The sequence below is a fragment of the Corapipo altera genome, unplaced genomic scaffold (genome assembly GCF_003945725.1).
Source record: "Corapipo altera isolate COAL_440 unplaced genomic scaffold, ASM394572v1 45, whole genome shotgun sequence".
NCBI classification, from domain to species: domain Eukaryota; kingdom Metazoa; phylum Chordata; class Aves; order Passeriformes; family Pipridae; genus Corapipo; species Corapipo altera.
In genome coordinates this window covers 13,555,307-13,572,512 of record NW_020884877.1, presented here as the reverse complement: position 1 = coordinate 13,572,512, position 17,206 = coordinate 13,555,307, and the positions used below count along the sequence as shown (strand labels likewise).

At 40.2% G+C, this 17,206-nt stretch overlaps 1 protein-coding gene across 5 annotated transcripts in view; it reads left to right on the top strand.

The window, feature by feature from the left end:
- RAPGEF4 (Rap guanine nucleotide exchange factor 4) overlaps nucleotides 1-17,206 on the top strand; it is a 153,254-nt gene that overhangs the window by 125,761 nt on the left and 10,287 nt on the right. For 3 of the 5 annotated variants that reach the window (XM_027636801.1, XM_027636799.1, XM_027636802.1), the window contains 8 exons: nucleotides 1,488-1,634; nucleotides 2,827-2,924; nucleotides 5,940-6,065; nucleotides 6,465-6,643; nucleotides 13,102-13,192; nucleotides 15,454-15,504; nucleotides 16,141-16,228; nucleotides 16,565-16,629. In XM_027636801.1, coding sequence (XP_027492602.1) covers nucleotides 1,488-1,634; nucleotides 2,827-2,924; nucleotides 5,940-6,065; nucleotides 6,465-6,643; nucleotides 13,102-13,192; nucleotides 15,454-15,504; nucleotides 16,141-16,228; nucleotides 16,565-16,629 — 845 coding nt within the window. Of the gene's footprint in view, nucleotides 1-1,487; nucleotides 1,635-2,826; nucleotides 2,925-5,939; nucleotides 6,066-6,464; nucleotides 6,644-12,604; nucleotides 12,759-13,097; nucleotides 13,193-15,453; nucleotides 15,505-16,140; nucleotides 16,229-16,564; nucleotides 16,630-17,206 lie in introns of those variants that run through there. The other 2 variants (XM_027636800.1, XR_003526588.1) reach the window with 2 other exon arrangements.

Here is a 17,206-nt window from a genome sequence, read left to right as displayed (position 1 = left end):
GGCATAAACCAAATAAATGGAAGAGCCATGTCAAAAGCTGGAACTAACTATATATGAACAACAGACATCCTGTCAGGCATGCAGCCTCTCTTGTCCATATCAGTGTTTCTTCTAGGCCTACAAAGAGGAAAACAGTTCCTGCTACCAGGGAAATACTACTTCTTGTATCTGTCTGGACAGGCAGAAACTGCTCCTTTCATGGCTGCATCTTTCTCATTTGTAGGGCAGGCAATGCACTGAACACTGAAAATCCATGGATATGTAACCCTCAAGGCTGCTTGACTTGGCTTGACAGCTAAGCTGAAGGAGTATTTTGCTCACTTCTTCTGTCTTAAATTGATGTCACTTTGGGCTGCCTTACTTTTTGCAGGCTAATGTACTATCATACTGATTTCTAGGCAGCCAGAGGCCTGGGTTTATGTATTACTCTGTGAGCCAGTTTGATCTGTACACACACGTGTATACTTATTGCTCTGTGGTATTATTCTTCATCGTCTACCATATTCTTGATTCAGCAATTACATACTTGTTTGCAAAAAACAGGTTGCAACACAGTTTGATTTAAGTTCTAGTTGTAACCAAGACTATTTTCAAATCTGTTTTGTAAATATGAAGATTATTTTCCTGTAAGTAAGAGAGTTTGCAGCCAGTTTTACTGACTCTTGAAAAGAAGTGTTGATTTAAAATAACATAATGTCTGGAACATAACAAAGTGTCTGATTAAATTAGCATCCATAAATAACATAACATCCATAAATAATGAATCATAGAATGGTTTGGGTTGTCCAAAATCCCATTCCATTCTCTCAGCTTCTCTTCATAGGGGAGGGGCTCCAGCCCTCTTGTCATGTTTGTGGCCTCTTCTGGACTCACTCCAGCAGGTCCACATCCATCTTATGCTGGGGACCCCAGGGCTGAATGCAGAACTCCGGGAAGGGCCTCACAAGCAGGGGGAATCACCTTCCTCAGCCTGCTGGCCACTCTGCTTTTAATGCAACCCAGGACACAGCTGGCTTTCTGGGCTGCCAGTGCACATTGCCAGATCTTGTAGAGCTTCTTGTGAACCAGCACCCCGAAGCCCTTTTCCTCAGGGCTGTTCTCAATCTGTTCTTTGCCTGCCTATGTTTGTGCTTGGGATTACCCCAACCCAGGTGCAGGACCTTGCACTTGTTAGGCTTCATGAGGTTTGCACAGACCCACCTCTCAAGCCTGTCAAGGTCCTTTCTGGATGGCATCCCTTCCCTCCAGCGCTTCAGTAGTGAAACACTAGTTTATTAAAACATGGTTTATTAAAAGCTCTGAGAAATCAGAGATTTCTGTATTAGAAATTGTAGAACATCTGTGAAATGGGGAGCTATCAAAACTGTAGTGATTTACTGATGCTTTGTTTCGTTTGTGAGGAGTGGTTACTGAAGTGAAAGTAATTTGGTACAGTAAATGTGTGGTTTTTACACATGGAATACTCCATGCAATCTTCTTTTCTTTAGTTCTGTTTAAGGTGTACTGCATAGACCAAACCTATACCACTATCCGGGTGCCAGTGTCTTCCTCTGTGAAGGAAGTGATCAGTGCAGTAGCAGACAAGCTGGGTTCTGGAGAAGGCCTCATCATAGTGAAGATGAGTTCAGGAGGAGGTACTGTATTTGCATCATCTTAAACACTTCTCAGTTATGGTGAAGCAGAATATTTGGAGGGATTGAAAGACTAATTCTGTCAAGGCTTTTATACCCATGTGCGTGTTCAGCTAGTACACAAGTTCTGTCTTAGAGGCAAGTCCTTCCTCTACTGCAGGCACAGGCTGGAGCTCACATGGGAGACAGGAAAATGGAGAAGCTTGTGTAAACATGCTACAGAGCAGAGCTACCCCAATTTTCCTTCACTGTTAGACTTGTAAGAGTTTTTAAACAACAGGAGTAGGAGGTAAGTATGGATAATCTCAGGCTAGACTTAGGAATCAACAACCTCAGAAAACACTGCAATGCAGACATTCTGGTAGTGGTCATTACCATTCTGGCTTATCTGCCCATGCAAGGCACTACAGAGCAGCTTAGTACCAAACTCACTGACCTCATGTTTGCTGAGGGTCAGGAGTCAGACCCCACTAATAGGCTGTGAAAATGTTAAGAGTAGCTGCAAGGTGAATTCTTCTGGAGCATTGGTGATGTTCAAGTGCTTTGGTTGAGTATGACTGTGTGGAGACACACAGAGGTAATGAGAGCTGTGTTGGAAGGCATTTTTGCAAACAGTGGTACCTGCCAAAAACAGCTCACTTCCTGAGAACTGACACCAGGCAGCTTTTCTTTTTGCAGTTGTAGCAATTTTTTATTGTCAGATTTGCTGATAGCCATCACATGCTGAAAGAAACTATTTTGTGAGTTACTTCATTGTCTTTTCTTTACCTGTGATGTGATGCTCTTTTAGAACTGCTGTAATGCATTTCATCACCTCCTTATGCATTTACTATCTTCCAAAGCAATTTCTATTAAGAACAGCTCTCCAAATGCTTACAGTTCAGCAAAGAATGAATGGAGTCCCTAATTATGGCTGAATTTTTGCAGGTAGTTTCTAGAGATGGCATCATAGGCTTCTTGAGCTGTCTGTACGGTTTGGGACTGGGATTCTAGTTCTGTAGGAGACTGGTTTGGGCTGAGTTTATCATCACATTTCTTCAATAAAGAGGACCTTGTTGTCATCTATCTTGTATCCTGGACACTGGGTTACTGAGAAAAATTTGTTCCCAGGAAGGCGATCTGTGCCATTGTTGGATCAGTCCTGCTGTAAATTCTACATATATATAATAAATAATAATTTGTTTAATTTTTACAGAAAAGGTTGTGCTCAAACCTCATGATGTTTCGGTGTTTACCACTCTCAGTGTTAATGGACGGCTGTTCGCTTGCCCCCGGGATCAGTTCGATTCATTGGTATGTATGTATGCAGTTCTCAGGAAGGTCAGTGCTGCAGTTCATTTGGACACTTGGCCCTTTTTGGATTATCAGTGCTTTAGGTAATAACTAGTGGAAACCTTCACAACAAAGGACTTGTCACAGTGCTATGGGATGAGCTCTGAAATTAAAACAAGCTAATATTACGATTTCCTAAAATAGACCGGAAATCCATCCGTCTGATCCACATAACAGCACTTGATCCCAGTACTCTCAATCAGTCAGACTGAGCATTTAGGAAGAGTAGAATATTATCACTAAGACATGCAGCAATTCCTCATTACAGAATTATCTCCTCAAAGCCATAGGGATATATTCTCAAAGATAGGTGTTACCAGTTAAAGCATTATGGAGATTTGATTCCAACAGTAAATTCCTTAAAATCTTTTTTTTCTCATCCCCACAAAATATTGTGTCAAAATCTCAGATTTTGATTCTAAGTAGGATCACAGAAAATATTCCTGGTAGAAGGTCTATTTTTTCTTAGGTAGAATTGCTCATAAGTGCTTATAGTTTATACAGCCATTCTAACAATCTGCATGGGGTCTGCTTTTATAGAGTTTGATTTGACTGTACTTTTTGTTCCTTTTATTTCATTAAAAACAAATGTCATTGCCAAGTCATGTCAGCATGAACTCTATTACTCCTAGCCTTGTTTCAGCCTCCTGTATGCTTTTAACAAGCCACTTAGTATGTATGCCTGATTTCTTTTATAGATATGGTAAAATCTATGCTTTGCTGCTGCTTTCAATTTAGTAACCAAGGAATGCACATCCAGCATATGTAGTTCCATGCAGAGATACCTCTTGTTCAGTTTATTTAATTCTGATGTTCCCTTAAGGTTAATTAATCCTGCCAAGTAGACACCCTCATGGGGCATGCTACTGTAAAGCAGGGGTGTTGATCAGTACAGCTTCACTGGGCACTTACATATGGCTCTGCATTGTCTGTGTACACATAGCTCTGGTAGCAAATTGTCCTGGCTTTCTGTGCCTTTTCCCTGTACCATTTACCATGGATCAAGTCCTCAAAATGCTGCAGGAAGCTCGGTTCAGGCCTCCAATGTGCTCGTTTTCATCAACTAGACTGACCAGTAGGAATTAGAGAGGTACATTCAGCACCTTAAAAATGGTTCTCAGCACTGCATAGCAGAATTCATCCCCTTGTCAGCTGCATTTTTTCAAAGAGGTATAAACAAATTGAAAAATGTTACAACCTTATCTGACTCCCAGTTTAATCCTTTCACATTCCAATTTCTGGCTGCTGCCTGTGCATGAACATTTATTCACATTACATTTGGCAATTCTCGTGTGAAAATTGTTCTGGGTAGATGACTTTTCAAATATGCTGTGAGTTTGCATCTAAGTGCTTCTTTCCTAGTCCTGGAAAATACGTGTTTGTTATGGTAACAGCTATGTTGTGTTTGTCTCGAAATAGGGGGAAAAAGCCCTCATTCAATCTCTGGGCAATTCTCTTTCCACAGATTTCCACAAATTAGGATTTTCTACACAAAACTGCTGTGCTTTTATTTCATACATTGTCATAAACTAAAGAAATTTTGTGTTTGTGCAAATCCCAATTCAGAGCGATCTGCAGGCTTTTATAAGATTGATGGCTGTCCTGTTTTTTTTATTAGAGGATACTTTTCTTATATACACTTTTTAAAAAAATTGTGGATGAAGCTTTTAAGGTAATAATGCTTGTTACTTGGTTTAGTATTTTTTAATTAGTTTGTATTATGCTGATATTTGAAAGAAAAGTTCTCCCTAGAGCACAAAGCAAGAATGCATACAGGAATAAAGCTCCTACATACTGTATGTTACTGAGAAAGTGATTTGATGTATTAATCCAGTCAGTCCTTTTTCTATTGCTAATATATTAATCTTATGTAAAAGAGGATTCATTTAGTAAGCTCATTTTTTATATTGCAGTGTGTTAATGTTGCGGGCTCCATTGAGTTTGTACTCAGAAAGGAGTCTGTTGACAATTTCGTGCTCCATCATTATCTGTTTAACAAAGAGGCGATGAGAAACTGAGAAACTTGTCAGTGAACTCTGCTGCCCTCTCCTGGGAACAGAACAGCTGACCTGCGAGTTCACAGGCAGCTGTACTGATGTTACACGTTCGAATTTGTTAGGATTTAAGTTAGTATTTGTTAGTATTTTAGCAGCGCTGGTTCAAACACTTTGAACCTAATATGTACAACAGACTGTTTCAAATCTGGCTTGACCTCAAGCCACGTTTTAAATCTCTGCTTAATGTAAGATGTACTTGTATGCAAAACTGTAGGTCGCCTCTCATTTATTAGGTGCTATGGAAGTGTCTTTCAAAAATGTTTTATACTTGATTCTTTCTCATAAGACTGTGTGCATACCATTTTAATTGGCATAGCCAGGATTTTTACAGTCACAAATGGTGCCTCCCTATACTGTCAAAGAGAAAGTATGAGGTTTATTTTATAAATGATCAGATCACCTTGCAAACATTGCAGATTTCTGAAGAATGGAAGATGTAAGAATTCCCATCATTAGAATCAGGAATAGGTAAAATTATTTTCCTTGTGCTTTGTGGCTTAGTTATTTGCATACATGATAAGGAAACCCAACAAAAGTTTTGTGGAAAGATCCTAAACAAACACACATGCTTTAGTTAGCACAACATGTATTGAAGCATTTATTTCTAGATTCAATTTTTAGAACAATGTTAAAAATAACACACTGAGAACAGCCTGGTTTATATTTCTTATGGTGCCCCTGAAGAGCTTTCAGAATTTTCCTGACTATCCTGTACGTATTGAATACCGATTTTACACAGGGCTTTTCATTTTCTAATACCTACCTGTGGTTAAAAGCAAATTTCAGTTTTACTATTAGAAACATGCTTAGAAAAGTGAGGACACTGAAAAAAAAAGAGTTAGAAACATTATGAAAGGAAAGCACCAATCATGCACTTTAGCATTTCTAAAATATTTTTATACCATTTTTCTATTTGTAGGCACCATTACCAGAACAAGAAGGACCATCTACTGGTACAGTAGGAACATTTGAACTGATGAGTTCCAAGGACTTAGCACATCAGATGACAATTTATGACTGGGAACTCTTCAACTGTGTGCATGAGGTATGAGGATCTATCTATTCAGCAGGTTAGAATCTGCTAGAAGATGTTTAGTTGTACATTGTAGGTTTGTGCATTATTTCCAAAACTTTTTCTAAGCTTGATTTTCAAAAATCCTACAACAAAGCCACCTACAGATTTCAAAAGTATAAGACATTCTTAATTCTATAAGCAAAATACAACTTTTCTATGTTTTAAGGTATAAAGCATCTGTAGTTATGCTTTTACTATGCCTCAGCTATTGTCTACTGGATTTGTAACCTGAATCCTTGTCATCTCTGCAGCAATAAATGTAAACTGCAGAGCAAGTTTCAGGCTAGATACTCACCTGGTCATTCTTAGCCTCTTCCCTCTGTCCAAAAGATTAGAAAAAAAAATTCCAAACTGTTTTTTCTTTTCTAGCTGGAATTGATCTATCACACTTTTGGAAGGCACAATTTTAAAAAGACCACAGCAAATCTGGACTTGTTTTTAAGAAGATTTAATGAAATTCAGTTCTGGGTGGTCACCGAGATTTGTCTTTGCTCTCAACTCAGCAAGCGTGTTCAGCTGTTAAAGAAGTATATTAAGATAGCAGCCCAGTAAGTATACAGTCATATATGAGCTGGAAGTGAGTTTCAGTATGGTCAGTATGTTTTTATTTTCTATTTTCAGACAGCGACACACAGTAGAGGTTAAAACATTTTCTATTTCCTAATTCTGTCCATTTTCTTACAGGGCTGTATAGAACCTTGTTAATATATATTCTTCTTTCCTGTGCTGCTCTCCGTTGCTCCTTCATCTGTAATTTCTTAGGGCCATGTTTTCACATCAAATTTCTGAGTAAATATATTTCAGTTCATCATGATGAATCCTTCATTTACCCTTACATACATTAGCAATTATTAATATGGAAATTAGTAAGTATTAACAAAATTGAGCCTTAATTTTCCTGAAAACAGAATTACTTCTGGTGCTGCTCAGGAAAACCATTCTCAGAACTGCCCCGGGTGGGGAAGCCAAGAGGAGAGAGCAAAGAGATGATGATGCTCATGTTACTTTCAGTCTGCTTGGGATTCGCAGCAAGTTTGCTCACAATACAAAACTGGGAGGAGTGTCTGATATACCTGAAGGCTGTGCTGCCATTCAGTGGGGCTTTTGATAAGCTGGAGAGTGGGGCAGAGAGAAACCTAATGAGGTTCAACAAAGGCAACTCCCCAGGGTCCTGCACCTGGGGAGGAATAACCCCAAGTACCAGCACAGGTTGGGGGGCTGACCTACTAGAGATCAGCTTTGTGGAGGAGGACCTGGGAGTATTGGTGGGTGACAAGTTGACCATGAACCAGCAGTGTGCCCTTGCAGCCAGGAGGGCCAGTGGTATCCTGGGGTGCATAAAGAAGAGAGTGGCCAGCAGGTCATCAGAAGGAGGTGATCCTCTGTCTCTACTCGACCCTAGTGAGGCCACATCTGGAGTACTGTTCCAGTTCTGGGCTCCTCAGTACAAGAAAGACAAGGAGCTACTGGAGAGGGTCCAGCAGAGGTCACAAAGATAATTAGGGGTGTGGATCATCTCTCTTATAAAGACAGACTGCAAGAGCTGGGCCTGTTTAGTCTGGAAAACAGAAGACTGAGAGGGAATCTCATCAATACATTCAAATATGTCAAAGGCAGGTGCCAAGACGATGGTGCCAGACTCTTTTCAGTGGTGCTCAATGACAGGACAAGAAGCAATATCCATAGACTAAAACACAAGAAGTTCCACCTCAACATGAGGAAGAACTTCTTTACATTGAGGGTGGCAGAGCACTGGAATAGGCTGCCCAAGAACAATGTGGAGTCTCCCTCTCTGGACACATTCAAAACCCACTTGGACGCATTCCTAAGTAATCTGCCTAGGCAGAGGAGTTGGACTAGATGATTTCTAGAGGTTCCTCTGTGATTTTTTTTTCAAATACTTTTGTTTTAAAATGCAGGAATATGAATGTCCTAATTTTTTACTTACTGCTGGGTCTTAGGTTAGATAGCAGGCCATTCTTGCTGTCTTCTTTTATTCCTATTCAAGCGTAAGCTACTTGGAGCCTTCATGCAAGACATGTCAGCCTTGACTCCTTAAAGGCAGTGACTGACTTCAGAGGGAGCAGGGGCATGTCCGTGCCCTGCATAGCTACTAATTTTTATCAGTGTTTCCCTATCTTTCCAGTTTGTGGTGTATTTATTGAGTTCATTGCTGTCTGAACAGTTTGCTGAGGTGTGCAGTGTTTGTCCATGGCTTTGGGCATTGTGACTAGAAGCCTTTAGGCAGTTTTACCCAACAGGCATGTTGTTACTTGCAGTTACACCATAAGTTTTAACTTTTTCGCATCATTAAATGGACTTGTGTAAAGGAAGAGATTACTATTACAGCTGTGGTGCCACCCTCCTCCCAGTTACTAATTGCACATAGCTGAAGTCTGTGTTCACACTGAAACTGGGTGGCTCCTTCCTCTGGGATACCCTGCTCTGCGAGTACTAGCTTCCTTCTGGGAGCTCCTTTGGGCCCTCATGTTGGATTACAATTGGTCAAAGCTGAAGACTTTCAAAATCTAGTGGTGGGCATGCAGGATCAGGTTTATAATTAGAGCAGAGAACAGAATTTACCTCTTTAGTTTCTAAAAAATACATATATCGCATATTTCATTATCTCACTGCACAGTGCAGGAGTGGGAAGGCAGCCGCTGGCCTGGCGGGCTGCGCCCAGGAGAGGGCAGTGGCACCCACACACAGATGCGTTGGGGTCTTTCCTAAACTCAGGCACGAAGTGGGGAAAATTGTTGAAATGTGGTCATTAAGATACAGTAGTAATTTCCATGAACGCTTGAAATCAAAGTATCCTAAAAATTACAGTTAAATACCTCCTTAATAAACAACCCTAGCCCATGGGTTTTTCAGAGTCATGTGTTTAATCCTGTGCTATTTACAACAGCCTGACAACCTCCTGTTTACTTCCATGTTTCTGGTATCACTACAATGCTAAAAATAAATAGCTAAAAGCAGTCTGCTCTGCTGAGTCCTCTTTGTCTCCTAAAAGCAGAGAAATCTGAAGCACAAGATTTTCCTCTGTACAAACCAAGAGGGCAGGTTTAATTGCAGCCGCTGGAAAGGCGCTGGGAAGTTTTGCCAGGCTGCTGCCCTCTGTGCAGTGCTGCCATGGTAACAGGTGCTACAGCATGCACTAAAACAAACACAAAGTGCACCGAAGTGAGAGGGGAGAAAAAGCCCAGGCCTTGAAGCAGTATCTTTGAGGAAGTTTTGCCTGTGAAGATCCTTGAGACCTAATGAGAACTTTACCCTACCTAGAAGTACTAGACTCATTAGAAAAGTGTCTGGGGAGAACAGCTCAGTGCTGCACTATTAATCTTAGGCATAGCTAGTGGTAACAAGATGCCTCACATGTACCAATTTTCAAAGATAACTGCTACTGAGAACCCTGTTTCAGTTCTGTGGCTTGGGGCTCAGATGCCATCGCAGGAGGCACGTCATTTTGTGTCTGCCACCCCACTCACCCTGTGATGTGTGCTCCCAGTCTGTGCAGGCAAGGCCAAGTTCTGGCTCCAAGTGCTGTGCACACGTGCTTTCAGTTCCAGGAGCCAGAGTCGCTTTTGCATGTAGAGGTTACCAGGTTCATCTCTTTTCTCCAGCTATTGTAGGATTAAACTTTCAAACAAAAGGGAAAAGTGAACTATATTTCCAACAGTGAGTTCTTCCTATATTAATTGCATTAGAAAGGCCTTCTGGGATGTGCTTGCACATACTCTTATGGATATCCACAAACCCAGTTTGTGTATATTTCCTCTTTGCAGATATATGCTATTTAGAAGCCTTCTCGTGTGTCACTGTACTCAGACACTTTCATTCAGTTTTTGAAAATCATTCTTCCCGTACACATGCATATGTTATAAGCCCAAGGAGCCTATAAGAAATTTTTGAAGTGTGTGTGTGTTTATAGAGAAAATGCCAAGATGAATATGCTCGTGTAAGTACCGAGATATTCTAACCACACATATGTTTTTGTATTGGAGACAAGAGAGTATGTGTGTGTGTGTGTGTGTGTGTGTGTGTGTGTTCGCTATTCATAACAACAGGACGATTTTTCCAGTACAATCCATTTTGGAAACAGAGTGACCTCTGTTCTGAGCACATTGTGGTGCTTTAGAGGATCCACTTTCTGACATTTTACATGCAGTATATATGCAGTGGAGCCATGCAGCACTGTTCCTACTACCTTACAGGGGGCCTCTATCTGGAACTGAACTATTTAGTGTAGAGTTTGTAGAATTTGCAGAAGTTCTAGTGTAGAATGTCATACATCTAGATGGATTTTAACTGGAACTTTGTCAAATTGCATTGCTTAATGAGGTATTTGGCAAAACATTTCCTTTTTAAAATGAAGAGAGATTCAAATTAAATATCGCAGATACAGTTGCAGCTGCCTACGTTGTTTGAGCACTAGTGCTGTGTGGTACTAATTATTTTTACTGTACCACAATTTACTCCTAATCCTGTCATGGGCTGTGGACAGATATCCCTTTATGGGTTTAGTTGTGCCTAGGGAAGAGGCTATCACTGATAGCCTATCCTGGCTGCATTTCATCTTTATTTCCCCTCAGATCCACTAATGAGGCACTCCCTGACCTGCTGGAGTCAGAACAAGTTGGTGTAGCTTTAGCGTTTTGATTTGTCCTTGCTAACCTTGCTCACTGTCCCTAATCTGATGTGGGAGAATTGTATGAGAAGCTCTGCCAGAAGATCTGAGGGGGCAGTAGTCTCCCAACAGACAGAGCATCAGATGGGAGAGGTCATTTATTCACATGCTCAGTGTTCACACAGTGCAGACACAAGTAAGGCCCAGATCTAAAGGACTCACCCACTCAATACATCAAGTCTGGTGAAATGGAGGGACAGAAAGTAGAGAATGATGTGGATGATGGATGATAGAGATTAGCATGATGTGGCAGTTATGGAGTTGGACATAGGATGTGATGATGATTGTATTAATTTCATCTGAAGCTAAGGATATCTCAGAGAAGCTAAGATCTTCAGGATGAATGAAAAAATCTGTCTGAGAATCATAGTTAGAATCTTATTAAAGTTTTCTTGGTAAATCATAGAATCATAGAATCATAGAATAGTTTGGGTTGGAAGCGACCTTAAAGATCATATAGTTCCAACACCCTTGCCATGGGCAGGGACACCTACTACTAGACCAGGTTGCTCAAAGCCTCATCCACCCTGGCCTTGAGCAATTCCAGGAATGGGGCATCCAGAACTTCTCTGGGCAACCTGTTCCAGCATCTCACCATGTCATAGTAAAGAATTTTTTCCTAATATCTAAACCTGCCATCTTTCAGTTTAAAGCCATTACCCCTTGTTCTGTCACTACATGCCTTTGTCCAAAGATGCTCTCCAGCTTTATTTTAGGCCCCCTTTAGGTATACTGGCAGGTGCTCTAAGGTCTCCCTGGAGCCTTCTCTTCTCCAAGCTGAACAACCCCAGATCTTTCAGCCTTTCTTCATAGCAGAGGTGCTCTGGCCCTCTCATGATTTTCATGGCCCTCCTTTGTACTCACTCCTGCAGATCCATGTACTTCTTATGTTGGAGGCCCCAGAACTGGACACAGCACTCCAGGTGGGGTTTCACAAGAGTGGAGTAGAGGTGGAGATTCACCTCCCTCAGCCTGCTGGCCACACTGCTTTTGATGTAGCCCAGGACACAGTTGGCTTTTGGGGTACAAGCACATACTGCAAAGTCATGTAGAGGTTCTTGTCAACCAACAACCCCAAACACTTCTCCCCAGGGATGCTCTCAATCCATTCTCCACCCAGCCTGTTATTTATGCTTGGGGTTGCCCTGACCCAGGTGCAGGACCTTGCACTTGACCTTGTTGAACTTCATGACGTTCAAACACAGTTCCACCTCTGAAGCCTCCCTCCACCGTATTGACCACACCACACAGCTTGGTGTCATCAGGAACCTTGCTGAGGGTGCCCTCAGTCGTGCTGTCCATGTACCGACAAAGATGTTAAACCCCAACAGTCCCAATACCAATGCCTAAGGAACACCACTCACATCAGAAGCAGCAGAAACTGAGGTGCTGAAATTGGATGTTGGCAAATCAGTTGAGAAAAATAACTAATTATTTTTGAGAATCTAGTGAGACGCAGATTTATGAAGTATAGGCTTTTGTTCTCTCTCTCTCTCTCTCTCTCTCTCTCTCTCTCTCTCTCTCTCTCTTCCCTTCCCATTGGGTCAATGAGCCACCTGATGCAGTTCCAGCTGAGCAGCTGTGTCATCTGTTCCTTTGCCTACTCTTGCATGTGGCTTATTGGATCTTCTATAATACTGTTACATGTTCCAGTTTTTCCTGACTGGTAGCAAAAGTCCTTCTTTGCATCAGAGGTGAAGTGTGACCCAGAGCTCCTAGTGCCCAGGATCTCTTTAATGATGCTGGTAACAAATGCCAGTTTTTTGCCTGAAACATACTAAAGAGTTGAGAATCTGTAAGTAATAGAAACTCTGTACTGCAGGACAGGTCACTGGCATGGGACATCTCTAGACAACTGGTCTTCTCCCTTTAAAAAGACTCAGTAACCCTGAAAACTGCAATGAAGATCATCTAGGGAGAGCTTCCAGCCTTCAGTAGCTGTTCAGAACCTGTCAGGAAATTCTGCAGGTTGTAAACTACTTGCTTCTGCTGTTTCTGGTATCCTTTGGGACTGAATTGAGCCCAGTTTCAGTACTGTGTTTCTGGGTGGGGAATTGCTTCAAAAATAGGAGTCCTTCCAGAATCTGACACCCAATGAAGTGAAAGTAGAAGGTCATTTTAGGAGGGAAGGGAAACGAGCCTCCGGAGTGTGGTGAAGTACTAACACATTGGAGAAGAGGTGTCTGCAGACATGCTAACCAGAGCTGCCCAAATTAAGTCACATGTAGGCTAGATGCCTGGCTGCAGCTCTCTTAAGATTGTCATATGTACTGCTCTGACTGATGTATACAACTTAAAACCTTGCCCTTTGTATTTCAGCTGTAAAGAATACAAAAATCTGAATTCCTTTTTTGCTATTATTATGGGACTGAGTAATGTTGCTGTGAGCCGTCTCTCATTAACATGGGAGGTAAGTCTTAGCTAAAATCCAGTTCCAAGAAACTTGACAGGACTTTATGCTTTTAGTTAGGAAAACTGTGAATTGGGTCTTTATTACTGACAAAATTAGATCTATTAATTCAGCTCCTGACTGTAAGTCTTTAGTTAAGGCTGGCAATTTTTAGTAGTAAGGCAGTACACCATACCCATAAGATGTGCTGAATACTCACAAGCAGTTAACAAGAGTGACAACAGTGGCTTCAATTGATGAGCTTAACTGTCCAACAGGATGAGCAAGTTAGCCAGCTAACCCCTTTACTGGTGGTTCAGTGAGATCACTCCATGGATAATTCTCTAAAATTCATTCTCTGTTTATACATATTATTTTCTGATCTGCATAGGGACTCTGTTGCTCCGTTAAAGTGTGGGTTTAACCCACATTTAACTGTCTTAACCAGTTCTGCTTTTCTCTCTGACATGCATTTATTTCCCTGCTTACTGTCAGGGGTGCTCTTCATTCTCAGAAATTCCACCTTTTTCTGTGGCTTTGCTCTTTTGTATATCAGTATATAAAAGGGGTGCAGTGTCCAGCAGGGTGAGGTAGTAAACACATGTAACCCCTGAGAACATACTGGTCGTCAAAAGCAGTGCAGATTTGAATGTGCATGTATTCTGTTCATTAGAAATTCAAAATAATTAGCATGACTATGTTATTGATGGAACTGAGACCAAAATTTGAACACCTTTACAAATGTGCTCTGAAACAGGAGATCAGACTAACACGTCCGAGAAGTCACCAGCCCTAATTTCAAAAGTACATGTTGCAAGGGGCATATACAATCAGTGCTGTAGGCAAAGATTTTCAGTTTCTTAAAATAATGACCCTTCATTTGTGGCCACTGAGAGGATTTGGGAGAGCTGAAACAGTACAGTAGCATGAAGAGAAAAGAAGGAATTGAATATATATACTACATACAGCAATCTTAAATGGGCACTGGGTCTGAGCTGAGGAGATTACGGATCACTTGTAAGTGTGGGGTATTAACTTGAGATCAGGGAAATGTTATCACACTTCGGTTCTGTAGAGCAGTTGGTTTATCGAGAGAATTTCTGCAATTTGATTTTTAGCCAGAAAAATATACAGAATAGACTTAAAAACAAACACATTGAGACCTGATTTTTGCTATATTATCATGCATTTGCATTAGTTGCATGCACAAATTAGATATTTGCAGGTGCAAATGTCCAATTATACCACTTATTTCACAAATACCTAATCTGCATGCATATGCAAACTAGGCACACAGTTGTTGACACACATCATTAAAAATTAGGCCCTTGCTGTGGCACAGTGTAAATAGCTTGCTAGGGTACACACTCCAAATGTAGAAAGTATTGCAAAAAATAATTTCTGCACTAAAAAGTCTCTATTAATTTTTAATGTTATCCACTTCCAGTGGTAGTCTAATTAATTCAGCAAATACAGAGAAATTTCTTGTTAAAACTAGAAAGTTGACATATTCTGAGTGTACCTAAAAAATTACTGTGATGTCTGAAACTAATTTATAACATATCTTTTAGTATTTATAGTGAAGTTATTTAATCTGTATGACATAACATGCATGAGGGGGGAAAAAAGTATTTAGTAAAGCCCATTTCATCTCAATCATTGCATCATCAACTGGCCATGTTTTATTTGTGTAGGTATTGTGGACTGAAAAAATATTCATTAATTTATATACCCCAGAAAGTGGTAGAGGCCCTTTGCTGCTGGGCATGTCAAGATTTTAAGCAATAGTTAGAGATGCATCATCATGATCAAAAAGCCTCCCGGAAATGCCCAGGCATGGATATGAATGTTTGCAAAGGGCAATTCATCATAGGTATGAATAATTAAGCTGAGCTGCCCCTACACAAGCTATGTGTAAACTATGCTTTCAGATAGGCTATAATCAGGAACGTCCTGAAACCATTCACTTGAACTTCCACTTACATTCTGAATTCAGTGATTGTGATGTGAACCAAACAAAAATCTGAATCTAAACATCCCAAAGGAGTAAATTCAAGTCGGGGTTTAAATCAGGATCCAGGTTTCATGGCTGGTCCCGTCTCTATTTATAATCTGGTTGCTAGGAAACATGTTGTATTTTAGATTAGCACATTGTTAGAAATATCTGGCAAAAAAGTGCACTTTCCTGACTTAGGGCGTTGTAGAAGGAACTAGCATTTACAGTAAAATTACCACGCTAATCAGATTTAATTAAGGTTTGCTATTTTTGTTTTTATTAACAGAAACTTCCAAGCAAGTTCAAGAAGATCTATGCAGAGTTTGAAAGCTTAATGGTGAATAGCGATAGATCCCTTATCCTTTGCACAATCTGAGATAATTCAGTTTCTGAGTAACTGATTTGAATTCTTTGATTCAGAACATTTTATATGTCCTTGTTTGACTTTAAGAAGTTTATGATCCCTTTTTAGAGCTGCTAAAACAAGTATGTATGACTAATAAATTATACTCTTAGGAACCTACTCTGAGAGAACTTATGTGCCACTCAAAGTTAATCTGGGAACTCAGGAAAGCTTTATCACATGTTTTCTGATAGTACATATGGGAATTTCTATTTTTCAACCTGGATTTTTCCAGGCAATACATTTTAGTGTTACATATGCAAAACTGGATCTGCAGCTGCAAGAAGGGAGGAAAAATGTTTGGTTTCTTTTATGAAGGATGTTTTTGTAATCATATCTTACCTCGCTATTTGGCATGAAAAAATGTTTGTGTTTAGTGACTGCATTCTCCTCATGTAAGCAGTCTGGGAGAAGGATGAAAGGTGTCTGAATTTGCAGATACACTTTTAAAGGCACAGGAAAAAATAATTATTTTAATAAATGCCATGACACCTAAATGAATGCATACAGTGTCTCAATACATATAATAATACATATTAGTAATTATTTGATTTCTCTTTTTTCTGTAAGGATCCATCGAGAAACCACAGGGCCTACAGACTAACTGTAGCTAAATTGGACCCTCCAATAATTCCTTTCATGCCACTACTTATAAAAGGTAAGCTTGGAAGTTACCAGAATTATTAACTTGAAAGCTATTTGTCAAATATTTGAAGGATAAGAGTAGCAGCAAGAAAAAGCAAAAAGCAATCTCAGTGTGAGGTATGATCTTTTTCCATTATAAAAAGCATGACACAGAGACAAGAAAAACTGCTTTCATACATCTGAATATCATGCCTTGATTTTATTAGTCTTAGAAATGCTGCAAATTAAAACCTAAATGTTTTACTTTTACAGCTGCTGTGATTTTTGTAAGGGATAGATAAAATGTTCTGCTGGTTTGTATGGCCACAATTCAGTAATGGGCTTTTATGTGTCTTTTATTTCTATACAGACATGACGTTTACTCATGAGGGAAACAAGACATTCACTGACAATCTAGTAAATTTTGAAAAAATGGTATGTATAACACATTTGAAAGAAAACTTTAAAAGACCTCCCTATTCACCTCTTCAACTGTGAACTTCTCAACAATGACTTCCAGGGCTGGAGAAAGCGAAGGCAGGAGCAAGAGCTGGCAAAAATAGTCTGTGTTGTGCAAAGCACCTGGGACCTCTGGGTTTTGGAAAACCTCACAGAGGTGGAGAAGGAACTGCCCACTGAGCCATGCACAGCCAAAGTGTTTCCTAGGGGAGATAGCAGCAGTGACAGGAAGCAAAGCTGTCAGACACTTTCTAACAGCCAGTTTGGGACCAGCCTGTGATTTTAACTGCTGTTCCTTCAAACAAAACTGAACTGCCTCGGGTTGGGATAGTTCTGCATTGCTCCTCAGAGAATGAAGGAAGCATTAAATAGAATGTGCACAACATCTTATTTTCTTCTTTCCTTTAACAAGGGAAAGGAGACATCTGTGACTTGATTGCTTTCATATTGGAAAGGAGAATCAATGATAAAAGGTTAGATTATGCTCAAATTTGATTTATTTTAAATCCTACACATAAGCTGTCATCATTTCAAACACTGTTGTCAAAAACTG